This window comes from Molothrus aeneus, chromosome 1, assembly GCF_037042795.1.
Source record: "Molothrus aeneus isolate 106 chromosome 1, BPBGC_Maene_1.0, whole genome shotgun sequence".
NCBI classification, from domain to species: domain Eukaryota; kingdom Metazoa; phylum Chordata; class Aves; order Passeriformes; family Icteridae; genus Molothrus; species Molothrus aeneus.
In genome coordinates, this window is record NC_089646.1 from 130,479,362 (window position 1) to 130,491,845 (window position 12,484).

A 12,484-nucleotide genomic window follows, 5' to 3' on the forward strand; every position below is an offset into this window, starting at 1 on the left:
TTTAAATGGCACAAAAATAATGAAATTAATGATTTTGAAATCTTTTTTTTAAATACTTTTTTTTTTCTGATGATTGCATGGTAATGTTCAATATGGCAGTGCATTATTTTCTGAAAAGGTAATTTTGTCTAGGGAAGGTTGAGTGTACTTTCTTTGCTTCTTGTGTAAGGCTGGAAATTCATTGCATCCTTCTAAATAATAGTAGGTATTAAAGCCAAACATTTTGTCTAAGTATTATTGTGTACATACTTGGCCATGTTCAGCTACAGTATAAGCAGGAGTGATTTTAATGACTGCATCATGTTATATATATGATGATTATATGAAGCACAAGTGGATAAATCTAGGATGTCTCGAGCTGGAATTGATGTGTCTTGGAACATCATAAATCTGTTCTTCATTCTTTTTTCCTGTGCTTTCCTGTTACTGCTGTTTGTGATAAACATGACTTGTGCTCTCTGCCTACTTCTTAGAGGTGGTATTCACTTCTCTGGGCTTTTTTGACCACTTTGTGTATTTGGATGTGTAAATACTTTGTTCTTCTGTAATATTTAGCCATGGTAGAGCTTTACTTTGCTGAGGATCCCCAGATAGTGCATCAGGTTGCAGTACTCCAGGATTCTCTTTTGGTTTGCTGGATTCTCACTCCATAGCTTATTTGCCAGCTTTTGGTTCCAGTCTTCCATTAGCCTCTCCTTTTGAGAGCTGGACTTTGTCACGCAATTACAAAACCACTTCTCCATCTTGAGCTGATGATCCAAAGATCTTCATGTGGTTAATTTTTCAAGAACTAAAGCTAGGTGTTTACCTCCTTAGAAGCACAACATATTGAGGAGCGATCTCTGCCATGTCCTCTAAGCACCATTTTTCATAATACTTGTTTCTAGATGAAAGTGGGAGGGAAGTTGTATGCTTATCTTGCTATACATTTGTCAGTGCTAAGGGTCATTTTCTATTGCATGTTCAGGATTAGCTGCATGGAAGGCTTTGGAGATTCACGACATTGGATTGTTTCTGAAATTGGGTGGATTTGGTAAAGTTTGGGCAGAAAGTGTTACACTCAGCATGTCTTAAACCATTCGAGATACAGTGTTCAATAGCCAGGGTTTAAATTGCCTGAAGTGTGAGTCTGCAGATAATTACAGTTTTAGTGATTCACCATAGAATTTTTAGCTCACATAATGAGGATTGTCTCTTTCTCCAAATATCTTTTTGACCATACTTAAGTTTATCTTACAGTTGATTTGAAGTCCCTTCTTGCTTGACTCCAGATCAGGTAAATGGTTTTACTCCCATGGCACAATGCCAGGAAAGTTGTGTTATTTGAACTGTGTGTAACAGGGTTTTCAGTTCTTCTGGCATGCAGTCCTTTGAAGCAGCATAGCAGTCAGCATAAAGTAGCACAAGTGAAGGCTTTGAGCCGTGTGCTGCTGAATAGAAGCAGTGAAAGATCTCAGAGATAAATGGTGGGCAAGGAATGCATAATGCACAGCAGAGGCGGTAAGTGCTTGGCTTGGAGCTAATACACCACCATCAATTTCATCCTCTGCTTGCATAGGAAAAGGTTTATAAAAGTCTCTGGAACTCTTGGGGTATATCAACACATGCACTTTTTTGAAAGCAATGCCAATTTGAGCAGCAGCTACTTTGCTTTGTCCTTCTTTACTGTGCCATGAGTTGAATCTAGGAACCGTTTTGTTGGAAAAATAATTTGGCAGACAGATTTGTTTTCAACTAGGATCTGTCTGTTACAATTGTTCAGTGGAAGGAGGGCTGAGATACTGTGAATTACTGCAGTAGGTTGCAGGGAAAGGAGGGACTGGAGCTTGGGACTCCTGTTTAAATAAATGTGCAACTGTGCCCTTGGGCTCCACACCTAGGTTTTGTGAGACTGGATAGAAGCTGCAACAGGGAAGTGGTTCTGGTTATTAAATAATTAAAACTTGTGAGCAACTCAGGTGCAGATAATCTTGCTGACTAATATTTTTTTTTTCCTTTTTGTTCTTTCATTCTTTTGGCTTAGAGTGATCACAAGTGGGTTTTTTGTTTCTTACGGGCTTTTGGTGATGGTTGCTTTTTGGAGGGAGGTGTGGATGTCTACCAACACTTTCTGAACTGAAACTGGAAGGAATTGCTAGTGCTTAATTTATTTTTTGTGTAGGATTGGAAAAGTAGAGGAAAGAGGGGAAAAACGCAACCCAGAATTGCAGCCAAATCAGAGTATTCATCTTCACTTTTCCAGTTTCTTGCATTTCTGAGAATGTGTGAAGTTCATTTTAGTTCTTCTATTGAAGCATCAGTGTAGTGTAATTAATTGGCATTTCAGTTGTATGGATAATTTCTTTGTATTTCCTTGAGCAGTTGCATCACATGGAATGAGTTTTATGTGCATGTTTGTGCTTTTATTTGAGAACAAATGTTGATGAAGAAGTGTTCTCAAGGGGGTCTGGTACCTGAAAAAGAGACTCTTGCTGTTTCTCTGATAATGCTTGTTCAGGAGCTTGTGTTCCTATTTTGTTGATCGAAAGTGATGAAAATAAACAACTGTTAGCTGATGACTTACTCAAGAGTTGGTGTTATTTATGAAGCAATAAAACAAAATATGTCTCAGTTTTTTTCACGCTGTTGTGTTTTCTTTCATAAAGAAACGTCTGTCATCTTTTTGCCAGTTGACTTGCAATTTATTGTAGCATTTGTAATGGCATGTGACTCTGCACTATATTAGAATTAAGAGAAGCATTTTGGCCTGCCAAGTCTACACAACACCTTTTTTTCTCTATAGTTGGCATTTAATAATTTATTTTTTATTCGGGGTTTTTTAGCTTTAAAATGCAAGTTTTTCTGGGCTGCTAAAAAAATAAAGTCAAGCATTGTGCTCCTTACAATAATCACTACGAAATGATCATGATTTAAATAAGTCAAATATATGGACCCTATGTGTATACCTGAAAGTGGTTTTATGTTTTCTTGCAGCTAACAGAAGATGAAATTGCAACTATTTTGAAATCTACTCTTAAAGGACTTGAATACTTGCACTTTATGAGAAAAATACATAGAGATATAAAAGCTGGAAACATCCTTCTTAACACTGAGGGACATGCAAAATTAGCTGATTTTGGTGTGGCTGGCCAGTTAACAGTAAGTAACTGTGGGAAGATAATTTTAAAATGCTATAGTGCTCCTAACCTTGTTCTTTCACCTTTGTCCTCTGCCTTGAATTTTGTGTCTGAGCAGTCTCACTGCCACTAGTGGTAGTGGCAGAACTAACATTCTTTATCATGGTGAGTATTTAACATGCTGCAGGGCTATTTAGTTTCTAGTTGTTTGTTTTTATAGCCCAGTGCATCAAGTGCCTGATGATCTCTTTAAATTTTAGTATGAGGTTGATTGTCACCTCTTTGGCCTCTGTAGGCTGATGGGCTGAATCTGTTTGGTCTTAATTGGAAGTCACTACCATTTGACCTTTGGGTGGATAATTTAACTTGAAATATAGAATTGATATAAAAGTAATCTGAAAATAAGCATCCCTGGTTTAATGTCATAAAAAATATAATTACAGGATACAATGGCAAAACGTAATACTGTTATAGGAACTCCATTTTGGATGGCTCCTGAAGTCATACAAGAGATTGGCTATAACTGTGTGGCAGACATCTGGTCCCTTGGTATAACTTCAATAGAAATGGCTGAAGGAAAGCCTCCATATGCTGATATTCACCCAATGAGGGTAAGTGTGTTGGTGGCATTTTTTATTTTTGTATTAAAAAAAAACAACCCTCAAACCCACAAAACATTCAAAACCCCCTAATACTGGAATCATAAAGCTGTAAGTTTATGAATAGAGATTTTAATACTAACAATTTTTACTTTCTGTATTGCTTCCTCTTGACTCCAGTTTGCCTGTGTTTTAACACATTTCTGTAAGGTTTTTTTTCTGTATCTCCACTTGAGAGGGAGCTGCATCAGGATGCTCTTAATTGGCTTTGAGGTAATATATAGAATCTGTTTCATACTGCACTTGGAAATTTGCATCACCAAGACTCAGTCTGCTTTTGAAAGGCAGTTTTGAAATAAAGATGACCTAAAGAAGAATTCAGAACTGTCCTATGGGAGTAGTGCTAATATTATTATTATTACTTACACCTGACAGCTTTTATTTATTAGTGACTCCTAAGGTCTCTTAATGAATGAGTTTACTTTTTGCAAAATAAAATGTAAATAGAATTAGTTGCTTTATGAGGAGTAGCAGTTACAAAGGAATTACTTAGAGAAGCTAATGGGGATCAATGTTTATCTAGGGATAACTTGACACTGTTAGTCGTGCTGCTGTTATAATGCTGCTTTTGTAATAAGCTATAGAACAGCTATGCTGATTGCACTGATGCTCCATTCTTAAATTGTTTAAAACCCATTTTGAATTAAGAAGGCACTTTATGTTGCTTAAAGCATACCTTTCTCCAGAAGAATCTTACAAATTTTGCCGCAAAATTGTAGTGCATATTAAATTATTTTATTCAGTTTTCTTTTGCTGGTGCCTCATGTATCAGAATCTTAACAGAAAGAAATCATCACTATAGAAAGAGAAGGTACTGTTCATATACAACTACTGTAAGGTGATGCACATCTGAATTCGAGTGTATTTAGTGCTATTTTTGTTTGTTAGGTTCTTGATTTTTGGTTGTGTGTGCTCTTTGGAGGAGAGGTGTTTCCTGAAATTTCTGTTAAAGCTAGTGAGTGATTTTCATTTAGAACCATTACATAATTTTGGAAGCAAAGTTTAGTTGTTTTCCTGCAGCATATTTTTCTTCATGTAATTAACTGTTTTAAAATTACAATTCAAACTAAAAATACTCAAGTGAAAGCTGAGAACAAAATAAGTATCTCTGAAGCTGGATTTTGATGGGAATTTAAGGTGAAATAACCTGTAAAAATATTTTGAAGAATGATGACAAATTAACTACACTTGATCATGCTGGGATTTTTGGTTATACTTCTAACAAAAACTCCTTAATTACATCTGAGTAACATCACTGTATGTAGTTGCACCAGTTATTGAAAGGTGAAGACTACATTATCAGAGAGGATTTTTATGTGCATGACAATAGCTGCTTATAAATCAAAGGTCATTATGTTTGAATGCTTGTGGATCTGTTTAATTCTTGCAATCAAGTGAATGCTATCAAAGGCCAATGTAATCTAACACAATTCTGGATTACATACAGCATGTGTTCTTGTTAATGAATTACATTTAAATTACATTGTGGTTTTTAAGGGCTTGTATGTAGTTAGTACTCTTTCGTATATTTGATACCTTCAGTTTTTCTTAATTTTTATTAGTGAGTTGTTACAGTGGTTAACAAGAAATACACAGATTTAAGTTGCAATAGTTTTTCTGGTGTCATATGATACAGCTTCACAGGACTTTTGGCCATATGTAGATGCTTTGTTTTAGTTATGATACAGAATTGATACAGGCAAGCATGAAAGCTTGGGCAAATTTTCATTGCTTTTCCTAGATGTTGCTGGAGTTCTGTGGTATTTATGTAAGGCACAATTTTGTTGCCTGGGAATGCATAGTGAAATTACCATGCACACTATTTTGCTGTAGGCTGGTTGGCACTGCCACAAAGGTAATGCACTGCCAGTAGGCCATTTCCTTGTCAACTGTATTTACAGTTTAATAGAAATATTACATGACTTCTTTAAACAAGTGTTTTGGCAGAGAGGAAATAGCAGATTCCATGCAAACAAGCATAGCTTCCTCTGCTTAACCACACTCTGACTTCTCCAAAGATTTGTACTAGTTTCAGATGGGAAAGAAGTAGTGGGGGGTGCAAAATGGAATTTCAGGTGGTTGGGGGAAGAAGAAGCAGGTTTTTTCTGGTTAAGCATTTCTCTCATAGTGTATTTGACTGTAAGTGTCATCCATGCTATTTCTCACAAGCTTGGAAGAGACCTTCAAGATCATCAAGTCCTACCCAAGCCCTAACACCTGAACTGAACCATGGCACTGAGTGCCACATCCAGTCTTTCTTTAAACACATCCAGGGATGGTGACTCCACCAGCTCCCTGGGCTGGCCATTCCAATACTTTATCACTCTTTCTGTAAAAAACTTTTTTCCTGCTATCCAACCTATATTTCCCTTGGCACAGCTTAAGATTTATTTCGCTTCTTCCTGCTGCAAACTTGAGTTCAACAGGAGCTGTAGTTGTCACACTTGGTTTGAGGCTCAAAGGTCAAGAGCAATTGCCAGCTCAGTAGTTTTAATGCTTTATTCACCTAAGAATTATGGGCTGTCTCAATACTCGATGTCAGAGTCCTTTTCTGCTTTTGCTAATGATGAAAAGTGAAACCTCTGTGTATTTTCTATGTTTTTTTAAAAGGAGGAGTATTTTCAGGTAGTTGTAATGGAGGGAGAAATAGAGATGTCCTCAAGGTTGCCTTAAAACAGGGTAATACAGCTGCTAGAAATAGCAAGGAATTTGCTGATAAAAAAAATCATTCAAACCTAAATAATTTAACCCATCTAGCAGGACTACAAGCATGTTGATTGCAGCAGACTGTGCAGCACCCAGGGTTAATGTGGCTAACAGTGTCTGCATCTGCCTTTGATTGCTCGGCTGTGATGAGCAGTTAGCAATTTATAGTGGAGCTAATTAAAGGGGACTTCATTGTGGTTCTAGGTCAAGACTCAGTCTCTTCCTCTGAAACTGCAGTGATGTTCTAACAGCTGAATTCCCATGTCCCCATTTACTGCAGCATATATGCTGTCCTGTCGTGATAAAATATGTATGTCCTACCCCAGACAAAACTTAATTCAAACCATTAACTGTTTTGTTCAGTCACTCCTCTGCATGTGATATCTATCCTTAGTATTTCTAAATTTGTTATTTTTAATCTGTGACGAGAGCACAGAGAATGGGCTGTTTTAGTGTAACAGTTGTGATTTTGCTCTTTTTCTAAAAAGTGTTAACATGCTTGTGAAATATCCTCTGTCTTTGCTAAACAAACCATGATTTCAAATTTTCATGTAAGAATTTTTTTGGTGGAACATCCTTTAAGCTGCATAGTTTTCATATGATCCTTCTGCTGCTGGTTGGCTTTAATAACACTTTGCCATAAAGCTGGTCTTTAAACTTAAGCATGGCTCTTTTTGAGATCTTTCTCTAGGCCACCCTTACTAAAATTTTTCCTCATATTCATGCAGTGATGCGATCAGTTATTCCTGCAAGGCTGAGATTTTTATGATCAATTTAAGTGTGGGCTGCTGCTGTTAGAGGAATCCTGTCTGTAGCCAGGAGTTCCTGACCTTTCTGTTAAGCAAACACTAATGTTATTGTGTCCTCACATGGAGTTGGATAAAGCAGCTGATGTTCTGAAAAGTTAACGTGATAGAAACCTCCTAGAACTGGGCCAGAGAAGTTGTAGGAGCATGTAGTGGACAGAGGAAGTGGGCTGAGGGGAGCTGCTGCTTTTGAGCCTTTTAGAACAACTGTAAAATGGCAACGTGTGTGTTTTATAAAATTTCCTCTTCTTTGCAAGGTGAACAGTTACTGACAGGTTGGTGTGCTTCAAATAAATGCTGGTAGCTCTCTTACAAAAGACAAGGAAATAAAAAGACTAAAAAAGCCCAAATGCTTTTCTTTCATGCTTATCAGGCAGCTGCAGTAATTCACATTGCTGTGGCATGGAAGAAGCTGGTGCTAGATGTGTTTTTCAACACTTCACAGTATTGGTCTCTGTTTCTTTATGGTGAAGTTTGTTGGAAATGGACATGTGGGCATCACATGTTCTGCAGTGAATTGGAGGAAGCCAATCTGAACTGCTTCCATTTGCCTTAAGTTCAATCATGATATTTATTTTTCCATGGCACTTACCCAGATTATCCATGCCTCCTGCTTAGCCTGTGTCATTTCCACCCTGGACTAATCTGTTTGTAATAACCTTTTATTCCTGATGTATCTTATAACAAACTACAATTTCCCTTTTTTTTATTCTCGACATATTGCATTAAAACTGGAGATTGAAGTGAGAATTGTTGCTCTGTAGGGCTCTAAGAAAAAAGAGGTGTTGTGTGGAGCATGGCAGTCAAATTGGGACCAGTTTTTCAGCCATTAAGAAGACACTTTTCTATATGCCTTTTGTGCCAGAAATTGAGGAAAGGAAAAAAAAAAAACCAACTTCTGTCTTTCTGTACAGTCACTCTTGCATTTCTTCTCTCCAACATGTGGTGTTATCTCATTTCTGTTATTTTCTTTAGGAGTTCACCTATCTTATCTCAGCATTACTGCTTTTAAATTAGACTAGGTTTGTAAAACTATATGGTTTTCTTTTTTTAGTGCTTTTGCTTATCTTTGCAAAAGACTTTGAATTAACTTCTAAAAGTCCTTTACCTTTTCAGAACTTTCTATGAGATGCTGTTAATTTGTAACTTGATGTCTTCTTGCCTGATGTATCAAGATAGAGTGAGCTAATATTTAAAGAGTTTAAAATATGGATATTTGATTGTACATTATTGTTCATTATTTTACTACTCTTCACAATCTTGTGGAAGAATGACAGTGAGCTGTGCTGTTTTAAGGTGCAAGAAACATGTGTTTGCTGTGGGGACCCCAAGGCACTGATGTGATAGGGCTGTGACAGTAGAGGAATTGGAGGAGCATGTGTTCTGTTTTCGAAGAGCTGTTGTAAGACCTTTGGCCCTCTCTAGGCTTTAAACGGTATTTTTGTATTTGCTTTATACAGACCTAAATGCAGGCAGTGGGTGCAGAGGGGTGGTATTCCTGCCTGTTTCCATGCATTTCCATTTCTGCTGGAATGAGTGTTTAGGTGGTCACATGATAAGCTGGATCAGAAAACTAACCAAGTAACAAGAAGTAGCTTTCAATGATATTGTTAACAGGGTACTCCAACTAGGTGGGGACAAAAATGTGTGGGTGGTACTGGTAGAAGAAATAGGTCATCTATTTTTGGGCATCAGCCAAGTTGATTTAAGTAGTTGCAAAACCAGAGTCTCAGCTGGCCATCTGTAAATTTATTATGATTAAAACTTAGTAATTATTAAAGGAAACTGCAGAGCTTTTCTGAAGTTGACCCTTAAAAATGCTTGTCCTAAGGGACAAACTGGTATTTTTGTAGCTGTCCTAATTGTCCTTTGAGGCTTTTTCTGGTTGGGCATATTGATAAAATTAGACAGAATTCTAGATCTTTCATGGCTGAGTGTTCCCCCACAAAGCCTTCCTCCTTCTCCAGCTCATTCTGTTCTTCCATCTTTAAATGCTATTGCTGTGATACAGCAGAACTTCTTGGAGGGAAACTTCCAGTGGTCTTCAATTTGCATGCAGCTGAAGTCAAGTTTTGATTCATAATACATTTGCCTCTGGTACTGTTTGTAGCCAAAGTTTCAAATAGGTGTTACAACTTTATTAAAGAAAAAAACCCATAAGCATTGTTTACACCAGACTGTATTTGTCTAACAGAAGATAAAGTACGTTCTCTGTACAGACTGAGGAAAAAAAAACGGTTTTAAAGGAATTGCTTTCCACATAAATCACCATGAGAAATACAATACATATTCTAATGGCATATGGAACATTTTTGCCTGGAGTGAGTAGTAGTAGTAGTAGTAGTATGTGGTTCTGATCAATTGCAGCTCTGCTAATACCAGTGTTGATCTGTATCTTTGGTAGTTTTCAGTTTTTGTTCAACAACTTTTCAGGACTTAACTCTAAGGAAGTTGACGTACTTAAGAGTTCTTAACAAAGGAAAGCTTTAAATTTTAATTAAATATGCTGCTAATTCAAATTAGTAAGCAATCTATCCACCTGCTCTGATCAAAATATGAATAAGTGCTGTGCAGGAATTTTTGTATGAATCAAAAACCAAAACAGATGAAGCAATACATTAAAAAAAAAAAGGCACTAAATGCTTTTTTATTCAAGATTTATTTTATTTGTCAAAGTAAGTGTATTCACTTAATTTACTTGTCAAAATAAATGTATTTACTTATTTTAAATGAATGGTCAATTTTTATAGTGTGTGAACAGACCTCTTTGCCTGAACTGCTGATGGTGTGGTAAGTAAAGGCTGAGGTGCAGACCAGATCCTGATGCCCTGTTCATGATTTGACTCCTTTCAACATGTCCTGTTCATGATTTGACTCCTTTCAACTCATCTGGAATAAGATGATAAATGTTGGGCAGAATAAAGTGAGTGGTTGTGTACATTTGAACGTGCATATCTGTGCATGTTTCCATTTTTTGTGAGCAAATACCTGAGGTGCTACCTAAGTGAAATATTTGCATAGAGTTCGCTGGAGTCTTAATATCTAGATAATAGATCTACTGATCACCAGGAGAATTGCTATAATCGTAACAACAATTGGACTTGATAACTTATTTCATTAACTATTATTCTTTAATTAGGTGCATGCATGTTTTTGATGCATTGTTGTATATGCCTTAATGTGAGGAGATTGATTTCTAAATTTTCTGGAATACAATTAAGGCAACTGTTAACTATTACAGTAATGACATTTTTACTAGATAGAAAGAAGAGTTTTTAGGTACTTTTTTCAACTTGACATTACTTTTCGTTGTGGTTGAGTTATTTTTAGTAGTGAATTGAAAACTAAATAAAGGGCAAATTGTGGTCCCACAGAAAAATAATTTTCTGTCAAAGTTTCACTTGTGGCTCTTGGGCAAGTTGATCTTGGAGGTGCAGAGATCCTGCTCTGTAGATTTTTAAAATTCTTTTTAATTTCAAAGTGTGTATAGGTCTCCAAACTCAAAGTACGATTTATAATTTTAGTTAAAATATGTTTGGTGTTCACTCATATATGTAAGGTGATTTCAAGTGCTTTCTTCCTTAAGCTCTTATTTTTCATGGAAATGCTAGTCATAGCTACAGACATAGTACCCTTTGAACATAAGTTCTTTTTTAATGTGTAATGCCTGCAGGATTAATGCAGGCAGTGAATTTCCAAAGGATTTAATTTGCTTATTTGTTTGTGATCAGCCCTCCTATGGCCTTGCTGTAGAGGTGAAGGGGAAAAATTCTTATGAGTGAGGAAGTCAACCCAGGGAAGTGCTTTAGGGGTATAGTCTAGTTTCTTGTGATACAGAAATACAATTTCTTTCAGTTTTTCAGTGTGCCCAGCATAGAATTTTAATGAAAATTCCTATGGTATGGCTTAGTCAAAATATATAAATGGACTGAAAAGAAATGATGTGTGAATTCTCCTCAGATACTGAAGACAAGTTTAGAAGTATCTGGTTGCAAAACATATGAAATATAGCATGTGATATTTTATTTATTTCCTTAAATTGCAATCAACAGTTCATTGCTTGACTTTACCAGACTCAGTGATGAGTATTTAGCCTCCTAGGGAATGATGTGCCAGCGTGGCAGCTTCCAGTTTCCAAGACTGGACAGCTTGCTATGCAAAGGGACTGTATGTTTAACATCAGCCCATTTTATGTGAAAGAAAGATTCATAATACCACTGTGAAAGCAAGATAGGAAAAAATACCATTTGTTCTCTGGCAAAACTTCAAAGATAGTAAAATTTTTCTTCCTAATAGGCCAAGGAACTTTTCAAAGAGGTTCTGCCACATGGCTTCCCAAACAAAGGATTGATAGATCTCTCTGGTTTATTGAACTCTTTAATGATAAGGCATTAGCATTGATTTGCAGTGAAAGCACTAGATTACTTGAGGTGTGCTCAGTGATTAAACTGGAGGATGATAGCATCCTATTCCTGTTCACATTAAAGCTTTTCAAACAGTCTACAATCTGATGTGTGTAATTGTTGTCTTCCTGCCTTTATTATTTACCCTCCTTTTTTCTTGCATCTCTCTATCTTGCTTTTCTTTTCAGTGAGGAGATGGCTTGAAAGTTCATGTAACAAAGCTATATAAATAAAGTGCAATTAAAACTATGTAAACTGCAAGTTTATATAGTGCAATTAAACTATATAATTAAAGTGCAATTAAAGAGTAGTTGCAGAATCTAGCATACATGTTTGATTGTAGCTTAGAGAATGAGTTGTCACTCCTTCACATCACCAGAATTTTCTTTATGTCACTAGAATTTTTTGAAGTAGAATTAATGTTTATTACTGTTAAAAATATAAATTCCTTGCATTTTTAAATTATGTTGGGTTTGCTGGTGCATATGTGCAAAAAGGAAATGTTAATCTGTCATGTGTAATAAAGTAGCAGAAGCAGAAAATATTTGAAATTTGTACTCGAACTGGAGTTTAACTTGAATTAAATGGGAAACATTTATTGCATGCTTCTAAATGAGGATTTAATTAAATTAAATTAGTGCATCTTTTTAGACTTTCCCCTGAATAGGAAATTTGAGACATGCTTCAGTTGATGGTTGGTTTTCTCTGACTTTGATTAATCACTTTCAAAGTAAGTGGAGGATCAGTACAGTAATTTCACAATTACACACAAGTGAGTTAACTCGAAACTTTTA

At 36.2% G+C, this 12,484-nt stretch overlaps 1 protein-coding gene across 1 annotated transcript in view; it reads left to right on the forward strand.

Annotated features, from left to right (window-relative positions):
• The window catches only part of STK3 (serine/threonine kinase 3), a 126,887-nt gene that overhangs the window by 22,906 nt on the left and 91,497 nt on the right, over window positions 1-12,484 (forward strand). Inside the window, exons 5-6 of the mRNA XM_066565023.1 lie at window positions 2,974-3,138; window positions 3,560-3,727. Of these exons, the coding sequence (XP_066421120.1) occupies window positions 2,974-3,138; window positions 3,560-3,727 (333 nt within the window). The remainder of the gene's footprint in view (window positions 1-2,973; window positions 3,139-3,559; window positions 3,728-12,484) is intronic.